Raw genomic sequence first — 23,327 nt, 5'->3', positions numbered from 1 at the left:
ATGCCATCTATTTTGTGAAGTGCACCAGTCTCTCCTGCAGCAAAGCACCCCCACAACATGATGCTGCCACCCCCTTGCTTCACAGTTGAGATGGTGTTCTTCAGCTTGCAAGCCTCCCTCTTTTTCCTCCAATCATAACGATTGTCATTATGGCCAAACAGTTCTATTTTTGTTTCATCAGACCAGAGGACATTTCTCAAAAAAGTACAATCTTTGTCCCCATGTGCAGATGCACACCATAGTCTGGCTTTTTATTGGCAGTTTTGGAGCAGTGGCTTCTTCCTTGCTGAGCGGCCTTTCAGGTTGTGTCGATATAGGACTTGTTTTACTGTGGATATAGATACTTTGTACCCGTTTCCTCCAGCATCTTCACAAAGTCCTTTGCTGTTGTTCTGGGATTGATTTGCACTTTTGGTACCAGAGTACATTCATCTCTAGGGGACAGAACGTGTCTCCCTCCTGAGCGGTATGACGGCTGGGTGGTCCCATGGTGTTTATATTTGCGTACTATTGTTTGTACAGGTGAACGTGGTACCTTCAGGTGTTTGGAAATTGCTCCCAAGGATGAACCAGACTTGTGGAGGTCCACAATTTTTTTCTGAGGTCTTCCCATGATGGCAAGCAAAGAGGCACTTAGTTTGAAGGTAGGCATTGAAATACATCCACATGTACACCTCCAATTGACTCAAATTGTGCAAATTAGCCTATCAAAAGCTTCTAAAGCCATGAAATAATTTTCTGGAATTTTCCAAGCTGTTTAAAGGCATAGTCAACTTAGTGTAAACATCTGACTCACTGGAATTGTGATAGTGAATTATAAGTGAAATAATCTGTCTGTAAACAATTGTTGGAAACATTACTTGTGTCATGCACAAAGTAGATGTCCTAACCGACTTGCCAAACTATAGTTTGTGGAGTGGTTGAAAAACTAGTTTTAATGACTCCAACCTATGTGTATGTAAACTTCCGACTTCAACTGTACACATATATATATATATATCACACACACAAAAGTATATCCATGCATTGTATATATGCATCTGGGGTTTACTATGCATCATTGGGTAAAGCACACCCCCAAGCGTGTCATCATATTGATAACTGTAAGCCTGCCAGTATGCACACTATAAACAGTAGACAAGCTGACAGAAGAGTGTGAAATACTTGGAGAATGCAACCACTTACCATTCAAAGCTAATGCAGTGTCTGTGTATGCTGTATGTGTTTTATTTAAACCCAATAACTTGTGAAAGTTGATACTTTAAACAGCAAAATGTTAACAAAACTGGAGCCACCCTTTTTGTAGGCAGGAACAAAGATCGGAAGCAGCGTTATGGTATTTTGCTCAAAAATATAGCAGCAACAGTAGCTCTAGCTAGCTTAAATAACTGTGGCGTGAAATATTTACACGTTTACAGTTAGTTAGCAACCGTTTCTTCGCTAGCTATGTTAACGCCTCCTTGTAATGCCTCAATTTTATTTACTGATTATTTAGTTGTTCCACAGATAACGTTCTCTGCTTCTTTGCTTTGGTACATTTCAGCTCTCACCTTAAACTCAGGTTATATCACTGATGCTCACCAATGAGTCAGTAGCTAGTCCACTGTGTGTTTTGTAAGGGTACAAACTGCCTCAGGGGTAGGGCAACCATGCATGTGAGGACACAAGGACACACTCTGCTGAGGGCTGTGTGTTTGTGTGTACACTCGACCTTGATGACAATGAGCATTTCAGGATTCATCTCTGACCTCCATGTCGTGGCTGCAAGGAACCCCATATTGGATGAGGTAGTAAGCACCTAAAGAATCACTGTGCTTTGGAGGTAGCCCTTAACTGTGCCTTTGGGGCTGTGTGTGTCCGTGTGCATGGATGCATACCGCCTAGGGTGCTGTGTGTAAGTGTACACCAAGGTTATTATAGTTTTGTGTTTTTAGATTCGTTTTTTTTATTAACTAGTAAATAGTAGCCTACAGCAAAGTGTGTTTAAATCACATTTTATTTATTTATTTAATCTTTATTTAACTAGGCAAGTCAGTTAAGAACTAATTCTTATTTTCAATGACAGTGGGTTAACTGCCTGTTCAGGGGCAGAACGACAGATTTGTACCTTGTCAGCTCGGGGGTTTGAACTCGCAACCTTCAGGTTACTTGTCCAACGCTCTAACCACTAGGCTACCCTGCCGCTACAATTTCCGCTAGTTAGTTTTTGCTACCATCTGGGTTTTTAGCTTGCCTGCTAATTGAGGTGTTAATTCCATACATGTTCCATTTTAAAACATTGAGCCTGCTAATTGAGGTGTTAATTCCATACATGTTCCATTTTAAAACATGTATCTTACAAAGGAGTTGTTTAATCTAACTAACTATCTGTACATTGAATTGTATATTTTATTTTTTCAAAAATTTTTCAAATCTTTACAGGAAAATGCCACAAGCACTATCTGTTGTGTGGAGACATTTCACTGCAGCTAATGTAGAAGGAAAAGCTGTGTACATTTGCAAATACTGTGCCAAATCATATGTGAAGAATCCCACAGAGATACAGAATCATCTGGCCAAGTGCATAAAGTTCCCTCAGCGCTCACAACAAGCAACCTCTGACAAAAGTCCCTCAACTTGATGAATCAGACACCTTATCGATAACAACAGCTCATGGTCCTCCTGGAATCAGACGGTTTTTTGACTTAATGGAGGAACGTAGTCAGAGAAATGCTGATGAATGTCTTGCTCGAGCTGTGTATGCAACTGGTTCATCGCTGATGCTCACAGGCAATGTGTATTGGAAGAGATTTCTGAATGTTCTTCACCCAGCATACACCCCTCCAACCAGACATGCTTTATCTACTCATTTGCTGGATGCAGAATTCAACAGAGTTCAAGTGAAGGTCAAGCATATCATAGAGAAAGCAGACTGTATTGCAATCATCTCTGATGAGTGGTCGAATGTTGGTTGGCAAGGAATAATTAACTACATCATCTCCACCCCTCAACCAGTATTCTACAAGAGCACATACACAAGGGCCAACAGACACACCGGTCTCTACATTGCAGATGAGCTGAAGGCAGTCATCAATGACCTTGGACCACAGAAGGCATTTACACTGGTCACAGACAATGCTGCGAACATGAAGGCTGCTTGGTCTAAAGTGGAGGAGTCCTACCCTCACATCACACCCATTGGCTGTGCTGCTCATGTATTGAATCTGCTCTCCAAGGACATCATGGCACTGAAAACAATGGATACACTCTACAAGAGAGCCAAGGAAATGGTTAGGTATGTGAAGGGTCATCAAGTTATAGCAGCAATCTACCTCACCAAGCAAAGTGAGAAGAATAAGAGCACCACATTGAAGCTGCCCAGCAACACCCGTTGGGGTGGTATTGTCATCTTGTTTGACAGTCTCCTGGAGGGGAAGGAGTATCGCCAAGAAATGGCCATATCACAGTCTGCCGATATGGACAAACCCATCAAGAGGATCCTCCTGGATGATGCATTTTGAGAGAGAGTAGTAAGCAGCCTGAAACGCCTGAAACCTGTAGCAGTAGCTATTGCACTGATTGAGGGAGACAATGCCATCCTGTCTGATGTTCAGTCTCTGCTTGCAGATGTACGGATTTTTTCTCTTACTTCCCTGCCCACTTCATTGTTGCTCCAAGCAGAGGAAACTGTAGTCCTGAAATGCATCAAAAAGCGTGAAGACTTCTGCCTGAAGCCCATACACGCCGCAGCGTACATGTTGGACCCCAAGTGTGCTGGCAAGAGCATCCTGTCTGGTGCAGAGATCAACAAGGCCTATGGTGTCATCACTACCGTGTCTCGCCACCTTGGCCTGAATGTGGGCAAGGTTCTTGGCAGTCTGGCGATGTACACTTCCAAGCAAGGGCTTTGGGATGTAGATGCAATATGGCAGCCGTGCCAACATATCTCATCAGCCACCTGGTGGAAGGGACTTTATGGATCTGAGGCTCTTTCCCCTGTTGCCTACATCATCCTCCAAATCCCACCAACATCAGCTGCCTCAGAGCGCAACTGGTCCTTGTTTGGGAACACACACACACACACCAAAGCACGCAACAGGCTGACCAATACAAGGGTTGAAAAATTGGTGGCCATCCGGGCAAATTCGAGGTCTTTTGAGCCCGACAACGAGCCATCCTCAACAAGGTTGGAAAGTGACAGTGAAGATGAGGCCTCAGAGTGGACATTGAGGAGGTCCAGGAAGAAGACATGGAAGCCTGAGAGAGGAACGACCAAAGCTTTAGTGTCTAGACTATCATTTTACAGATGTATGTTGAAAATGTTTTTGGGAGATGCGATGGATCATTGTGGATCATTCAATATTCACTTTCTTTTGTTGTTCAGTGAAATCATCCCATGTGAAGAGTCAACTCATTTAATTAAAGTTCAATTCGTAACCATTTTTAAAATGTTTTATTTCCATTGGAAGGATTTAATCATTTGCAATTATGTCTACTTATGATAAGGTAAAATGTTTGTCTCCATATGATATGGTAAACATATCCAATGCAAAAAACATCTACATTTAAAATGGTATTAATTAAGGACGCACAATATAAATCGCTGAACATATCGGAATCGGACAATATTAGCTAAAAATGCCAACATCGGTATCGGCCCGATGTCTAGTTTAACGGCAATGTCAAAAACTGATGTCAAAACTGACGTGAATACTTATATAACGTAGGTAGGTACATGACATAATGACGCCACTTAAAATGTTGCACTACACGTGCAACACAGCATTCCGAACCTAGCCCACAATGTCTGCTGTGTGGATCGAGTAGTCAACAAGTCGAGCAGTCATTTGAAAGAGTAAGAAAATTTCAGCTAGACAACTCAAAGGGGTTAACGTCAAGATAATGGAATTCATTGCCCTTAACAATCAACCGTTCTCTGTCGTGGGTGATTTCTTTACTAGTCGAGCACCGGTACAAACTAACGTTACCAAGTGCGCTATTGTTCAGATGTTGCCCTACCGGAGTTACAGTAATAGCATCACTGCTATTAGCTTCACAACATACTATGGAATGCCGTTTGGGTCTTTGCATGTCAAAAAAGATACGTCAAATAACACTATTTGACGATAACACTACTTCACGTGTTAAATAAGCTTTTAATTTGACATGTCAAATAACACAGTTCTATTATAGAATGTTACGTGTTCTGAATTTGCGCGTGCAAGCCAAGCACCACCACTACTATCAGTAGCACTGTAAAAGCTGTACAAAAAAGTCTGCAAACAAGCAAACACTGGCCACGAACATTGTGTTTACAAAACCGCGTTGGTAATAAAGCATTATTTGTTCGACCGCAACTTCTGGAGTAGCTAGCTAGCTTTATCTTGGTACCTAGATAGCACCAATACAACCATCCTGAAAACAATGACCAGTAGAAACTGCAGTCATTTTCACTATTCTTAGCAATGATTTAGGAATCATTGTGAATACGTATTAGCTAGGTAGCCAAAATGATTTAGTTATTTTTAGTTTCAGTTTACTAAAATAACCTTGGTGTACACTCTGCCTAAGGGGAACTGTGTGTGTGTAAGTATACTCTACCTAGGGGGCTTTGTGTAAGGGTACACTCTGCCAAGAAGGGAAGTGTGTAAATATACACTCTACCTAAGAGGCTGTGTGCAAGTACACACTGCCGTGGGGACTGTCCGTCGAGGGACTCACTATAACTAGAAGTATTTGCTCGGCTGTGTGAAGGGGCACATTCTGCCTGCCTGGAAGGCAGTACAACACATGCCTACATCTGGTAACCCAAAGCTACTAAAGACATTCAGACGTGACTCTTTATTGAACCCCTCCACAAGGACAACCCATAGAATAACCCAAAGACACCGACCTAAAGCGACTCTGGCCGCAGACGCGTCATAGTTGATCCAGAAGGAGACCCAGGATAGGATGGTGATCAGGGTTGAGGGCATGTAGGTCTGTAGGATGAAGTAGCCAATGTTCCTCTTCAGCTTAAAACTCAGAGAGAGCCTCGGGTAGGAGCCTGGGAGACCAAACACAGTTTTCACGTCGGAGTAGGATGAAGTTTCCCACTAGACGCTGAACTAAGGTCAGTTTAGCATTTAGGGGTAAGATTATCCTATTTTCTGTGCCTGAGAGAACTTCTACCCGGTGCTTATGTGGCAGTTACAATCTGCCACACTCTCTAACGTTAGACACTCTTAAGTGGAACATCAGAAACTTTAATTAATAATACACTCTTGTAAGGGTTAGTAATCAGATTGTTACCTGTAGCAAACACTGCTTTTGTGGATTGGATGTGGTAGTCTATTATAGAGAATTGGGGCAGTTCGATGTTCTCCACCCCAGTCACTGAATTATCACCTTTCCAGTAGAACTCGATGTCATCAGTGGTGTACCCATCTGCGAGAGGGAGAGACTGTTACATCATCTAAAATGGACAGACGGCCAGTGTACCCAGCTGAGAATCTAACAGAATGGAACGTCATTCAACATGAACAGGCAGAAACCTGTGTCATTGAGAGTTTACTTGTCTGAAGCGGTGGCTCAAGTCTTTTTCTAACACTTCTCTTTGCCTGGTCTTAGTTGGAAAATGAATGAAACAGTCAGTTATTGGCCTTTCAGTAATTAGGCAAACTTAATTGGACTGGGTTGGCTTTTTCTCCCGTCAGACTCCTCCGCTTATCTAAAGGGAACCGTAGGATTTCAGGGAATTAGTTGCTTCTCATTACTGCCTGTACTCAATCAGTGGTTTTGTCTTTCTTTCCCATTCATTTAATTTATGTGTGAGAGGGTCTTGGGTTATCACATCACCCCTGATGCCATAAGAGTATGGGAGAATGACATGTAAAGAAATGTGTAGACCAATATGGAGATAGTTGATTTCAATGAGACTACAAAGAATAGCACAGCAGCACTGGAGATGTGTTCCCATGTATCTGTGTCCACAGCCAGAAACTGGACCAGATTGCCCAATGCCAGAAACTGGACCAGATTGCCCACAGCTACAAACTGGATCAGATTGCCCAGTGCCAGAAACTGGACCAGATTGCCCACAGCTAGAAACTGGACCAGACTGCCCATTGCTAGAAACTGGACCAGACTGTACACAGCCAGAAACTGGACCAGACTGTACACAGCCAGAAACTGGACCAGACTGTACACAGCCAGAAACTGGACCAGACTGTACACAGCCAGAAACTGGACCAGACTGTACACAGCCAGAAACTGGACCAGAATGCCCACAGCTAGAAACTTTGCACCTGCTATTTCCGTGAGGGTATAACATGAAAAATATATAATGACATCCACGCTAGCAGTAACCTTAGTGTTGATTGTTCTTTTATTTGTATTTTTTAGAGGGTAGATCAGCATTAATATTGTAGATACTGTACAGTATATTGTGGCTTCTATCTATGTAATTGTCTGCATCATTTCCATATATATATATATATACACATACACACACACACATATACACATACACACACATACAGTACAAGTAAAAAGTTGACACCTACTCATTCCAGAGTTTCTTTATTTTGACTATTTTCTACATTGTAGAACAATAGTGAAGACATCAAAACTATGAAATAACACATATGGAATCATATAGTAACTAAAACAGTGTTAAACAAATCAAAATATATTTTATATTTGAAATTCTTCAAAGTAGCCACCCTTTTGCCTGATGACAGCTTTGCACACTCGGCATTCTCTCAACCAGCTTCATGAGGTAACCTGGAATGCATTTCAATTAACAGGTGTGCCTTGTTAAAAGTTCCTTTGTGGAATTATTTTCCTTAATGCGTTTGAGCCAATCAGTTGTGTTGTGACAAGGTAGGGGTGGTATACCGAAGACAGCCCTATTTGGTAAAAGACCAAGTCCATATTTTGAGAAGAACAGCTTTAATAAACGACAGTCCATCATTAATTTAAGATATGAAGGTCAGTCAATCCAGAACATTTGAAGAACTTTGAAAGTTTCTTCAAGTGCAGTAGCAAAAACCATCAAGTGCTGAAATGAAACTGGCTCTCATGAGGACCGCCACAGGAATGGAAGACCCAGAGTTACCTCTGCCGCAAAGGATAAGTTCATTAGAGTTACCAGCCTCAGAAATTGCAGCCCAAATAAATGCTTCACAGAGTTCAATTAACCGACATCTCAAAATCAACTGTTCAGAGGAGACTGCGTGAATCAGGCTTTCATGGTCGAATTGCTGCAAAGAAACCACTACTAAAGGACACCAATAATAAAAAGAGACTTGCTTGGGCCAAGAAACACGAGCAATGGACATTAGACCCAACACCCCTTCAGGCTGTGCAAGGGCTATTTGATGGAGTGCTGCATCAGTTGACCTGGCCTCCACAATCACCAGACCTCAACCCAATTGAGATGGTTTGGGATGAGTTGGACTGCAGACTGAAGGAAAAGCAGCCAACAAGTACTCAGCATATGTGGGAACTCCTTCAAGACTGTAGGAAAAGCATTCCATTTGAAGTTGATTGCGAGAAGAAAAAAAATGTCCCCTTTATTTAACTAGGCAAGTCAAAAACAAATTCTTATTGACAATGATGGCCTAGGAACAGTGGGTTAACTGCCTTGTTCAGAATGACAGATTTTTACTTTGTCAGCTCGGGGATTTGATCTTGAAACCTTTCGGTTACTAGTCCAACGCTCTAACCACTAGGCTACCTGCCGCCAAGAATGTGCAAAGTGTGTTACACTTTTTTGGTTCCTACATGATTCCATGTGCGCTACTTCATAGTTTATGTCTTCACTATTATTCTACAATGTAGAAAATAGTCAAAATTAAGAAAAGCCCTTAAATGAGTAGGTGTCCAAAATTTTGACTGGTGTGTGTGTGTGTGTGTGTATATATATATATATATATATATATATATATATTAATTCTTTATTATTTTCCCATACAGCGCCCTTAACCACGGCGCCACCCGGGAGGCCCCGACACAGTACATATATTAATTATCTTTTGTTTGTTTTTAGTCCCAGCCTTTAGCTACACTCAACCCCTCCAATATATCTCTGAAGACCTTGGAGTTTGATTTCTAGCTGCCATATATTTTTCCACTGTCATGTTTCACAAAATATCTGAATCTTCCTATTCTCATAGCTTCTACAGATTGCATCTAAAAAAGTCACATTTTTGCTAAGAGTATTATTATACTATTGATCAATTGACTATGACTTTTCAATTCACCCAGCAGTGCTATTTGCAGAGTTAGCACCAAGTAAATGTTGCAATTTTTCAGACATTCCTGAATCTGCGACCAAAACAAGCTAAATATGGGCAGTACCAAAACAAGTGATCTAATGATTCTGTCGCTTTGCAAAATAATCTGCAGAGATGGTTATATCCCCTATATACAGGGCATTCAGAAAGTATTCAGACCACTTCCCTTTATCCACATTTTGTTATGTTACAGCCTTAATCTAAAAAGTATTCCATTTATTTCTTCCCCTCATAAATCTACACATAATGACAAAGCGAAATCAGGTTTTTTGAGATGTTTGCAAATGTATACAACATACAAAACAGAAATACCTTATTTACATAAGTATTCAGACCCTTTGCTATGAGACTTGAAATTGAGCTCAGGTGCATCTCGTTTCCATTGATCATTCTTGAGATGTTTCTACAACTTGATTGGAGTCCACCTGTGGTAAATTCAATTGATTGGACATGATTTGGAAAGGCACACACCTGTCTATATAATGTCCCACAGTTGACAGTGCATGTCAGAGCAAAAACCAAGCAATGATGTCAAAGGAATTGTCTGTAAACCTCAGAGACAAGATTTTGTTGAGGCATAGATCTGGGGAAGGATATTAAAACAGTTCTGCAGCATTGAAGGTCCCCAACACAGTGGCCTCCGTCATTCTTAAATGGAAGAAGTTTGGAACCACCAAGACTCTTCCTAGAGCTGGACGCCCGGCCAAACTGAGCAATATGGGGAGAAGGGCCATGGTCAGGGAGGTGACCAAGAACCGGATGGTCACTCTGACAGAGCTCCAGAGTTCCGTCTCTGCAGCACTCCACCAATCAGGCCTTTATGGTAGAGTGGTCAGACGGAAGCCACTCCTCAGTAAAAGGCACATGACAGCCCGCTTGGAGTTTGCCAAAAGGCAGGTAAAGAAACAAGTTTCTTCTTTCTGATGAAACCAAGATTGAACTGTTTGGCCTATATACCAAGTGTCATGTCTGGAAGAAACCTTGCACCATACCTACTGTGAGGCATGGTGGTGGCAGCATCATGCTGTGGGGATGTTTTTCAGCGGCAGGGACTGGGAGACTAGCCAGGATTGAGGGAAAGATGAATGAAGCATAGAGAGATCCTTGATGGAAACCTGCTCCAGAGTGCTCAGGACCTCAGATTGGGGCGAAGTTTCACCTTCCAACAGGACAAAGACCCGAAGCACACAGCCAAGACAACACAGGAGTGGCTTCGGGACAAGTCTCTGAATGTCCTTGAGTGGCCCAGACAGAGCCTGGACTTGAACCCGATCGAACACCTCTAGAGAGACATGAAAATAGCTGTGCAGCGATGCTCCCCATCCAACCTGACAGAGCTTGAGAGGATCTGCAGAGAAGAATGGAAGAAACTTCCCAAATACAGGTGTGCCAAGTTTGTAGCATCATACCCAAGAAGACACAAGGCTGTAATTGTTGCCAAAGGTGCTTCAACAAAGTACTGAGTAAAGCTTCTGAAGACTTATGTAAATGTAATATTTTAGTGTTATGTTTAATAAAGTAGCAACAATTTCTAAAAACCTGTTTTTGCTTCGTCAGTATGGGTATGGGGTATGGTGTATAAAAAAGAAATACAATTTTAGAATAAGGCTGTAATTTAACAACATTTGCAAAAAGTTATAGGGTCTGAATACTTTACGAATGCACTGTATATAACATTCTATTGGTTGCAAGACTTTTGTATCATCATTTAAATTGAAATACTCTTAAGATTTGAATCTGGCCTCATTTTGACTATCAGTTCATAAACCATGTTCCATGGAATCGGTACATTGAAAATCTTCTCCCAACCTGTATTTTTCATTTATCTGTTATTTTACCAGCTAAGTTGACTGAGAACACATTCTCATTTACAGCAACGACCTGGGGAATAGTTACAGGGGAGAGGAGGGGGATGAATGAGCCAATCGTAAATTGTGGATTATTTAGTGACCGTGATGGTTTGAGGGCTAGATTGGGAATTTAGCCAGGACACCGGGGTTAACGCCCCTACGATAAGTGCCATGGGATCTTTAATGACCTCAGAGAGTCAGGACACCCATTTAACATCCCATCCAAAAGACAGCACACTACACAGGGCAGTGTCCCCAATCTCACTGCACCTGGGGCATTGGGAAATTCTTTAGACCAGAGTGCCTCCTACTGGCCCTCCAACACCACTTCAAGCAGCATCTGGTCTCCCATCCAGGGACTGACCAGGACCAACCCTGCTTAGCTTCAGAAGCAAGCCAGCAGTGATATGCAGGGTGGTATCCTGCTGGCAAATGTACTGTAATTTTTGTTGGTCCTTAAATGAAACTGGTATAGTTATTATTTTTTTTCATCACAATTTTCTTTAGCCAATTTTGGTCTTTAATGCATGGCCGACAGACAAGTGCCTTACCTTCTCCCTTTCCACATGCTTCCTCCATTTTTGTGTTAATGCTGCAATCAGTTGGTTGTAATTTTGGATAGAGCAGACGTTTCCATCATTTTTGTTAACTGCATATAACCTTGTCATAATGACCAAAGCTAAGCATCCATGTCTGTTGCACTGATTTAACAATCCATGCAGGTAGCATGTATTATTCAACTGAAACACTCCGGCCAAGTTTGATTTAACAAAAATTGCCAGTTTGCGTAGTTGACGTAAAGTGCTGTTTGTTTTCCTGCTTAATGTACGTCATGTCCTCAATTGGGAAGATATTTTGCCATGATTTGGAAAAAAGTTATCCCTTAAATGAGGTACATAGACCTGTTTAACAGAATAATGTGTGAAAATATACCGACTTGAGAGAAAGTTGTCACGAGATGTGTAGATTAATTAAAACAGAACGAGAAGAATGTTATAATTGAAGGATGTAGCTAGTGCCGGTTTCAGTGACCCAGATTATGTTTATTCCTGAATTAAAAAGCATGCTCAATAGAAAATCTCCATTCAAAGTGCCTTTTAGTCCATGAATAGGCTCAATCTTGGTCAGGGAAACTGGTCCTTAGGATTTATTCAAAAGCACCCATAGTCATGTAGACCTTTTATTTATGTATAGGCACAAGCTTTCAAAAAAATGCCCAGTAATCAGTGCCGCCTCTGTCTATACGCAGACTACGCATTGTGTGTAGAGCCCCGCGGCCGCTAGGGGGACTCGACCCCAAAAAATATACAAAATATATATTTTTTAAATGTTTTGAGTCTCAACTTACTGAGAAGTAGAATACATACGGTGCAACTTCCCAATACATTCGAAATTTGGTTGTGCATCAGCAGTTTTCACTTGTTATGTCAATCACTGACAGCCACTCAATTAGCCCATGTCAGCAATTTTTTGTAGATCGCTTGGTACGGTAGTCTAGCCAGCTATCGAAACATTGTAGTAATCATCACCAAATTACTGACCAGTGCTCACAGGGCATGCGCCCAGGGACCCTGACCTCCAGGGGGCTCCCATTGATATCTCTCTCAGATACTCATTTTGTGATGGTATGGAGAGAACATGATTTTTTTTTTTTATATAGAATTGCAGGAAATTATTCGTTGCCAAGGGGGGTGACACTAAAATGTTTTGCCTGCAAGGTGGGAGGGGCCCACCAAACAAATCAAGCTTAAGGCCCCCAAAAGGCTAGGGGTGGCTCTGCCAGTAGTGATAAATAGCCCACATGAAGCTGAGATAAGTCTCTACACTACAGTGATTTTACAGTGATGTCACTCACAGCTCTCGATCTCCAGGGTGCAGTTCTGCTCATCCAGTGGGTATCTACGCAAGTCCATCATGCAAGCTGCAGTAGTGGTGATCCTGAGAGAGAGAGAGAGAGATATAGATAAAGAGTGAGGGGGGGTGGGTATGTCGAGAGAGAGAATCTCTACCTTCCACCACCCCTCTCTCTCTATCATTTGCATATACTGTATCTAGCACAGAAATGTGAAATATACCCCCACATCCGATAGTAGTCCTATCTCACTAACCCTTACCATAATGTACAGATGTAGGATCTTAATTTGATCACCCTGTTTGCCATTAGACTTGCGATGCAGGAAACTTGAAAACTTTTGCAATTTCCACTTTATTTTCATTGCGAAAAATGTATTAATCCCTACAAAAAAGTTCATTAATTATAATCCACATAACTCACAATTCCTGTTGTTGCAGGATTATTTTCCTGCTGTAGCAAACTGGTTCAAATGAAGATGCTACATCTGTGTGTCTTTATAAGCACAGGGCATATAGTATACAATATGTGTGAAGATCATAAATCAGGAGTAGTATGTTATGGTCAGGAACACTTGAGAAACAATAGTTAAATATGAGACCTATGTAAAATGTTTTTTGGGGGGCGGAGGTGTATTACATTTCATGAAATGTCATGTAAACCCTTCCAGGTGCAGTGAAAAAGGTTGACCTAATAACAGAGAGAAATGAAAAACGCATCCATTTCGCACACATTGACTCAGGAAGCACACAAAGTACATACTGTACTCAGCGGTCTGTCGTACAAATCTCTCCATGGTTTCACTGGAAATGTAACTCTTTTTCACTCCCATAATTGCCTTCATACTGCGCCCTCCCTATTTAAAATGCTCTGTCACATCTTAATTACCACTACGATTAATTAAGAATGAACACCAGCGGACTTTAAAATCTGTGACTTCTTCACTTTTAGGTGTCATTTGAAAGAGCACACTTCAATTTCACGATTGCGGATTGCATTTGTGAGTGCTTTTATTCTTGTAGTATTGATTAAACCCAAAATGTTTGCAAACAGTGAAGTAAGTGGCTGTGCTTATGTATTCATGACGTTTATTTGGTCTCTGACAGAAAAGGGTCAAGGTTGTGACCACATTTTATTACAAGCTGCTTGCCGGCCCTTGGGGGGGGAAAGGGTCAGAGTCACATCCCTTGTGGAGTTCTCAATGTTCACAAACCCAATACGATGAGAATAGGTCAATTTCATAGATTTTTATGTAAACTGCTTATGTTGAGTAAAGGATTACTTTAGACAGTGTGCTGGTGTCACTGTTCACAGATAACAATAGACGTTCAGAGAAGTCCATTTGTTTATACAACATATGCACTTTACTGTTCTGGCTCATAATAATGGCCGGAACGGAGCAAACGGAATAGCATCAAACACATGGAAACCATTTGTTGACATTTCCATTGATCTTCTGCTGTTTCCCCATTACTCTCTAGCTTCTCCTGCCGCAAAATGTCAAACATCGCTGAGCGCCTAAAACTCACTCAAGCTGCCACTTGCTCATTTTGGGTGAAGAACCGATTGCCAAAACCTGGAAAGTACATGCTACATTTTGAATCCTCCCCTAGCCCCTACTACCTACGCTGATCTGAAAGTATTGGATAGTTATTGCCTATTAGAGGGCAAGGCTGAGCTATAACCATGCAGTTCAGTATACCAATCCAATCTTTTCAGATCCAGATGTAGTGCCAAGGGGCTAGAGGCTAGGAATCGATTTGGAATGTAGCATTAGAACCATGCACAGGTAAAGGGCATCCCAAAGTCCAGTGGCTGTCTGCAGTGCATTAGTTCTGGTCTTCGTCCAATCCAAGAGCCCTGCCCTGTAAAAGCTAATCTCACTGGCCCATAGCCACTTTCCTCACCAAGTGATAGCGAGTGTCCAGTGGGACCAATATCTGTCAATTTCAGCCGCAACGATGTTGTGAACTAAAAAGCTCTAGGCATAATTTATCTTACACTGCAGCTGAAAATTCTGTGACTGTGGACCATGTCTCGGACACACCAAATGCATTAGGGAAGTCTGGATGAATTATAAAGCAGCTGCAGAGATGGGGTAAAAATAGAGCACCGTAGGGGCGTCAGTAAGGGTGTACCCTACCGTCCAGCAGAGAGCTCGCTATAAGAGCTAAACCCACTCCCAATTACCCTGGTGTTTAACATCCCCTCCACGTCAGATCAATACAGATCAAACACACATCAGGAACAGAGGTGGGCTTTGCATCCGTGATGGTAATGAGTGTCATGATTGATACGTGATAGATGTTACGAGCGTGACTGACTGCAGCATTAGTATTGGATTGTGTTTTCTGAGATGGCAAATGCAGCTGGCGAGAGTAATGCATTGTTAATGTGAGAGGAATTATTACTGATATTGGAGAAGTGATGCTATTGAAATGTCTGCAGTTATACTAGTATAGCGATTTAACCAGGATAGTCCACTCAGTAACAATTGTTACTGTTTTCCAGGGGAAGATGAAGGTAAGACATGCTCAACTCTATTGTCTTACTGTGTTTGTTTTTTTTACTGAAAAAGTGTGCTAGCTAGAGCGCTGATCTGTTAAATAACCTGTCAAATTTGACTGAGCATAAAGCTTTTTGTTACATGACCGCTATACTTCATGAAATGTTAAATCACACACACTCTCTTTCCCTTCACATGCTGAAGCACCGGGAGAAGAAGTGTCAGTGCTGCCTAAAAATGAGTAATTACCAGATATGAACGTGATGCTAGATTGATTAAAGGTTGAACTAAAAATACGTTGCAATATTCAATCAATCTTCATTGAGCATAACTAATAGGCCTACTGTTTGATAGCGTGTGCAGTGACCATTCAGACCATATGCATATGGGTGGATACTATAAACACGTGAAGGTAACAGCAGACATGTGTACACTACAGAAACTGGTGAGGTCATTCCAGTCAGCCTAAATATAGCTGGCTCACTGTAGACAGCAGGCAGCAGCACACTGGCTGAATAAGTTTGTTAGTCTGCGGGGAATAATAATTCTGCAGAATTCGAATGTGAAGAGGTCTCACTGCTCAATGTGAAACTGTGAAAATTGTGTGTGAGAAGCAAAGGAGAAAAGTTGTCATAATGACATGCAAGTTATTTCTGGGTGCGCTTGTGAGGGAGGCGGGGATAGAAGAAGGGAGGAAGACAACGAGAGGCAGAGTGGTATTCACATTATACAGAGAAAGACATGAGAGCAGGGGAAACACTGACACTGACAGATAGCCACATGAATTACATGCTCATGGTGCAGAGTAACTGTCTGTTAGTGCAATCTAGTATGACAGTGCTTAAGACATTGCCGTGGTTCAGGACATTAATAACTTAGTAATGTTTTTTTCTGGGTATTTTGTAGGTCTTATTGTCCTCAGTACTACCCAATTTATTTTTTTACTTTCACTGTTCTTTTTAACATTTTCCAATTGTTATGTGGCTAATTCCTAAAGAGGATGCTCCTCTCGTGGTCATGCCATAGACTTATAGGGGTTTTGGCTGGGCACTTGAGGGGTGGCAGTATTGAAACAGGTTTATGGGAGAGTCCCAGGTTTTTACCTGGACCACACGGATAGGAGGTTGAAGAAGTGTTTTAGGATGCTAAAGGAGAGTTACAGGTACAGGGGTGGTATGATAGTATCAGTGACAACACCCCCTTCTGGGATGGGGGAAGGCTTTCACGGGAGGGATATTGGAAGACAATTGGAGGTTTACTTAGAATCAGTTGCAGCTGCAGTATGTTTAGCAGTGCATATATTATGGTAGAGGTACATGGGTAGATGTCAGGCATTGATTCTGGTAGTGTTGGTAAGTATGGATAAATTCTAGGTGTCTGGCAGCTTGATCATCATGGTCATTTGTGGTAGTATGTTTACAGGCATATCGTATGGTAAGTATTGAAACATTATGCCATTATGGTAAGTGGTGAAATAAGTATAGCTAGTTATAATTGTAATGACTTAGGAGGTAATAAGAAAAGGACAATCAGTCTAACTGGCTAAAAGAGAAGGAATATAATATATATTGTTTACAGGAAACTCACTCTACAATTACAGATGAGGTTGTGTGGAAAAAGGACTGGGAGTGGGAAATATATTTATGTCATGGTCAAAGAAACTCAAAAGGGGTGATGATATTAATAAATAACAATTTTTATCCGAATGTGCAAACTGTCCAAACAGATCCGAAAGGAAGGTGGATCATTTTAAATATGCTATAGGACAATAAACACATTTGGCTAATTGGTCCAAATAATAATGATCTATACTTCTTCAAAATGATATATACTGTACTAATCTATCAAGCTCAAAAGCAACCAATTACTCTATTATTATGACAGGAGATTATAATACAGTTTAAGTACCTCAATGGATAGTAAAGGAAATCACGCTACAAACTATCACCCTCGTGCAATTAAGGAAATTACAAATATTATGGACACATTAGAACTAGTGGATATATGGAAGCTTAAAAATCCAGACTCAGGGAGATATACATGGAGGAGGCTTAATCAAGCTAGTCGTCTTGATTACTTTCTTGTATCCTTCGCACTGGCACCAAAAGTAAGAAAAGTTTTGATAGGGGACAGAAGGCAGTCGAGCCATCAAATACTGTATTTGGCATCCGCATTTATAACTGACTTTTGCCTGCATAACATAGACAACAGATCCCCTTATTGTATGGGACACTATTAAAATGTGCCTTAAGAGGATATTATGCAATTCAATATTCATCTTTAAAAAATATATATTTGGGCCAAAAGAGTTCATATTAACAAAGGAAATAGAAGAAATAACAATACAGATGGATAGCAATAAAAACTGTACCATAAAGGCACAGATTAAGTTAGAGGGAGAAAAAAAAAATTGAGGAACTTATTCGGGAACAATCAAGTATAATGTATTACAAAAATAAACCAAGTTGGATGGAAAATGGTGAAAAATTAACCAAATTATTTTAGAATTTTCAACATAGAAATGCTACCAAAAAGTATTTACAGAAACTTGTTACAGATGACGGAGTCATCCATGATTCACCAAATTATATGAAAGAGAAAGCAAAAGTACTTTAAGCATATGTTCTATTTTTCAGTCTCCTCCATTTCCACAAGCTAAAGTTAACTGTAAGGAATTTGTTCCTAATAATAGAGTAAAATGAACACCTGTACAGATAGACTTGTATTGCAACGTATTGATGCAATTAAAGCCTTTAGGCCAGGGAAAACTCCAGGGCTAGATGGCATAGCAGTTAAGATATATGAAACCTTTTTTGATCTATTCAAAGATCCAGTATTAGCACATTTGAACCATTCCTATAAAAATGGTAAACTATCAGGTGCTCAGCGAGGTTTGATTTCACTATTACTAAACCAGGACCCAGGTGGTAAGTATAAATATCCAGTCTCTCTAAAAAAAACTTTAGGCCCCCTACACTTCAGTGTTGTGATGCACAAATGCTTGCAAAATGCATAGAATTAATCGCATAGAATTAAAAAGGTGTTGTCGGATATTATTCATCCTGACCAGACAGGGTTTTTTCAATCGAATATTATGAAAAATCTAGGAAACCAGGTCTGGTATTCAGAGCAGATTTTGAAAAAGCTTTTGATAAAGTACGGCTAGAATTTATATATAAATGCCTGGACTATTTTAATTTTGGAGAATCTCTTATAAAATGGGTTAGAGTTATGTAGAGTAACCTCAGGGTTAAAATAATAAGTCATGGCTTCTCAGAAAGTATTAAACTGTCAAGAGGAGTAAAACAAGGTTGTTCACTGTCAGCATATCTATTTATTATGGTCATCAAAATGTTAGCTATTAAAATCAGATCCAATAATAATAATAATAATAATAATAATAATAATAATAATAATATAGAAGAGCTGGACATCCAGGTCTTAAAAACAAAGGTATGCTGATGACTAACATTTCCTCTTAAATCTACAATCTGGATCCCTGCACAGCCTCAAAGGATCTAGATCATTTTTCTAACCTCTCTGGATTACAACCCAACTATGATAATTGTACCTTATTACGTTTTGGATCGCAAAAAAAATACAACTTTTACATTACCGTGTAGTTTACCCAGTGGTGTAAAGTACTTAAGTAAAAATACTTTAAAGTACCACTTAAGTCGTTTTTTGGGGTATCTGTACTTTAATTTACTATTTATATTTTTGAGAACATTTACTTCACTACATTCCAAAAGAAAATAATGTACTTTACTTCATACATTTTCCCTGACACCCAAAAGTACTCGGTTACATTTTGACAGGAAAATGGTCCAATTCACACACTTATCAAGAGAACTTCCCTGGTCATCTCTACTACCTCTATCTCTACCTACTACCTACCTACCTCTACCTACTATCTCTACTACCTCTGATCTGGCGGACTCACTAAACATAGAGTGTGGGAGTGTGCCCCTGGCTATATATGTCAATAAAAAATAAAACGGTGCCGTACTTTGCTTAATTTAAGGAATTAGAAATGGTTTATAAATTTTACTTTTGATACTTAAGTACACAGCAATTCCATTTTATTTTGATACTGAAGTATATTTAAAATCAAATACTTTAAAAAAATGCTATTTAAAATCTTTTACTTTTACTCAAGTAGTATTTTACTGGGTGACATTACCTTTTACTTGAGTCATTTTTTTATTAAGGTATCTTTACTAAGTATGACAATTGAGTACTTTTCCTCCACTGAGTTTACCAATAAAATGGTCTGGAGGTGAAGTGGACATACTCTGTATTCATATCCCTGAAGAAATAAAGGAACAAATTTGAACCGAAAGTTAGCAAAATCAGCTAAGGTCTCACTACCATGGAAAGGTAAATTCCTGTCTTATTTGTAGAAAAATCACCCTGATTAGTTATTTTGTCAAAATCCAGTTTACCTATTTACTTATGGCCCTGCCTACACTGAACAATTTGTCTTTTAATTTATAGGAAGAGTATTGATGCTTCCAAACTTCTTCCATTTAAGGATGATGGAGGCTACTGTGTTCTTGGGGATCTTCAATGCTGTAGAAATGTTGTGGTACTCTTCCCCAGATCTGTGCCTTGACACAATCCTGTCTCTGAGCTCTACGGACAATTCCTTCGACCTCAATTCCTTCGACCTCGTGTTGTTTTTTAATGTGCAAAAATGTATAAAAAAACAGTATTTGTCAGTATTGTCTGTAGATTGATTTGGAAATTAATTGATTTAATCAATTTTAGAATAAGGCTGTAATGTAAGAGAGTGTGGGAAAAGTCAAGGGGTCTGAATAGTTTCCAAATACACTGTACGTATAAAGTGTCCTAGGAAATGACAGCGCCATAACAAAGATATATTGTTTATTGTTAACAAACAAAGTATTATGGCAGTGGTCAGGGATATGGGGAGAACTGATGCTGAAGCATTATTAGTTACTGTAACTCTAAACTGGTACCAACACGGGATCTAGACTTCAGTACAGTACCACTGGATAACTGCATGCACTGGGCAACATTTACCTCTTAGAGAGACAAAAGAGATGGGGACTGGAGATGAGAGGTGAGCGGAGCAGGTTTTCCTGGTAGTGCTCCTGGGGAGAGCAGCGTATGGTTGAGGCAGACTGGAGCTGCCGGCGCCAGCAGGGTGAATCACCTGATCATCCTGAGAGGCATGGCTATCGCTAATGAATGTCTCCACAGGCCTGTGCCAGCCAGTACCCAGGCCACTGCTGCTCAAGCAACAGGCAGACCACTCAACTCAAACCAAGCTAACGTGGTTTTCTACAGTAGGCTAGCTTGAAATGTCAATCAATAGGATTTGTTAAAAGTACACAAGGCAATAAGACGTCATCATGCACAGAGGGGCTACTTCCTGCTTACAGACGTCAATAACAACAGAATACAAATCTGCCAAGACTATCAGTATGTGGGCATGCCCAAACTGGGAAGAGCCAATAGTGGCAATCTGTCCTGCTGTGTAGGATGATGTCATGTTGATCAGTCTACCTTTAAAATGTGCCCTTCAAAGGACTAAGGAAGGCTTAAGGTGAGTTGAGTGTTTGCCTAAAGACGGGGATGGTGTGTATTGAATTTGAATTCAGTCCATTCATGGAGTGAATTGGAATTCGACGTGTAAACAAAGCAGTTGCATAAACATTGCTTTGGCAGGTTTGAATCCGGTCCTAAATGTTACCTCGATAATCATGTTTTTATTGTCATACATGTTCATGCCAGTAAACAATCAGGAGCATGCTGTTCAGCCATCTAATACATATTACCAAATCCTTTAGCGACAACTGAAACAAGAACAAATTATCTTAAATTTGCCTTGCCACCAAATGATACTACAGACCTATACACCAAAAATAACCCCTCAGATGTATTATGGGCACAGCCAATATGTATGTCGCCTAAACCAATGCTTAATCAAATGACACATCAAAGACCTTTTTTTCCACCACCATACTAGGTTAACTCCACGCACGACTCCCCCTCAGCCCTAATTAACCTAACAAGTCACATGGAGTTGAAGAAAACACTGCAGCTCCCTCACAAAGATGTGAACCACACAAACTGCCCTCATCTAGATGTCGAGTGCAGTCACAGAAACTCATGCTAACATAGCTCATGGGCTTGATTGCCTTGTTGTCATTAGCTTCTGCCGTGATGTAACCTACCCCAGAGACCCGAAGACAGATGTTGGCGCCAGATGTTAGCTTTCAGAGCTAATGGCTAGATCAGACTTAAAACTGTCCTTTTTGTGATGTGCCCATCTCGCTGTCAACACGGGTTTGATTCCAGTTGACGGTCACATTGGTTCCGTGACTCAGATCACACCCCCTAGTGTCTTTTCAGCAGATGAGGTCAATCTGAGTCAGATTATTGTGGTGATGTAATCTTGCCTGAATTTTTGAGACAGATGTTATCTCCCAGAACTACCAGTTAGCCTTTAACTAAGTCAGTTAACTTGCTATAGCAGAGGGTGACTAACTTCTGTCCTCAAAGGCCTGTGTCCACTGGTTTTCCTTTCTCCCTCACACTTAATTGATCAATTAATGTCAGTGATTGGGTAGAGCAGGACTACTTTAATCCAACCCTGATGGTCCAGGGTACTGCTGGATAACGAAAACAACACTTCCCAAACAAACTACACCTTTTGGCTTGAACAAACCCCCTCAAAAGAGCACGTTTGACGGAATCCACATTCAGCGCAGGCATGATTACAAGAAATGCCCCCAGACTGAAGTAATAAACATGTATTGGATCTTCCCTACCAACCCTACAGTTCTGCCTCGTAGCTCCAAAAAAGTATATCTAACTAGAAAAACTGTCAAGTCACCATTCCCCCCCACCAAAGCGCTGAATCCCTCTGATCTCCACAGCATTATTGACAGTGGCTGCCCTTCAATTCCCTTCGTTAGCTCGGCGCGGCTGGCTTCAGCACGGCTCAGCCCTGCAGAGGCGAGGAGGGGAGCATGTAGAGTACGAGGCTACACTGCTGCTGTGCTCTGGACTGCAGGGGAGCATGGCTCCATAAATAATTCACCACCTGGGTCTTCCTCTCACGCTCCAGAGGCAGAGGAGAAAGTGCAACGGCTGTTTGAGAGGGCTTTGAGGAATGGAGGGTTTCCTTGCCCATGTTTCTGCAGTAGAGTTGCAGCACCCACACACTAAGAGATGTTGTGTAGGAGCTATGGTTGCATGTTTTTCAACCAGCCACCAGTCACACACAGACACGAAGACAAAGACACACACACAAACCTCAAACAAAAACACTGACATAACACTGACATAGGAGACCAAGAACACATAACGTTGATGCACACACACTCACCTGAGGCCATAGAGCACAGTTCCGTCAGGATGAAGTCGGATCATTCTGTTCTTCACTGTGACCCCGTGCACAAAGGACTTCTTATCGTTGATGAAGTAGGTGTCAGGGACCCAGAGTGAGTCTGCCACCCTGTTGTCCAGTGTCAGGTTGAGGGGAATCCCTGTGTAGGACAAGCGCTTGTCCCTCCAGGACTGCTGGAAGTACATAGTGATGGTGTAATCCTAGGGGGGGTGGAAGATGAAGAAGAGGAAAGGGTGGGATGATTAGGCACACAATAGGAAAGTACATGGTGTATAGTGTTTATGGGAGGGATTAGCGCTCTGTAGTTGGAGTGTTCACAGTGTGCCTGTTGGCTGTGGCACTGTGTGTGGGTGTGTATAGTTCATTTGTGAAGTATTCAGACCCCTTCATTTTTTCCACATTTTGTTACGTTACAGCCTTATTTTAAAATGGATTCAATAGTTAGTTTGTTTGTTTTTAGTTTGTTTTTTTCCTCAATCTA

The 23,327-nt window shown here is 41.0% G+C and overlaps 1 protein-coding gene across 1 annotated transcript in view; it reads right to left on the bottom strand.

The window, feature by feature from the left end:
- The window catches only part of LOC110505676 (gamma-aminobutyric acid receptor subunit beta-1), a 54,385-nt gene that overhangs the window by 4,140 nt on the left and 26,918 nt on the right, over nucleotides 1–23,327 (bottom strand). Inside the window, exons 4-7 of the mRNA XM_021585057.2 lie at nucleotides 22,826–23,046; nucleotides 12,963–13,045; nucleotides 6,271–6,405; nucleotides 5,873–6,025 (exon numbers count right to left, since the gene is read on the bottom strand). Coding sequence (XP_021440732.2) covers nucleotides 5,873–6,025; nucleotides 6,271–6,405; nucleotides 12,963–13,045; nucleotides 22,826–23,046 — 592 coding nt within the window. The remainder of the gene's footprint in view (nucleotides 1–5,872; nucleotides 6,026–6,270; nucleotides 6,406–12,962; nucleotides 13,046–22,825; nucleotides 23,047–23,327) is intronic.

The sequence above is a fragment of the Oncorhynchus mykiss genome, chromosome 25, assembly GCF_013265735.2.
Source record: "Oncorhynchus mykiss isolate Arlee chromosome 25, USDA_OmykA_1.1, whole genome shotgun sequence".
Classification (NCBI taxonomy): Eukaryota; Metazoa; Chordata; class Actinopteri; order Salmoniformes; family Salmonidae; genus Oncorhynchus; species Oncorhynchus mykiss.
Note: the sequence above shows the minus strand (reverse complement) of the source record. Positions and strands in the feature narration are given on the sequence as shown.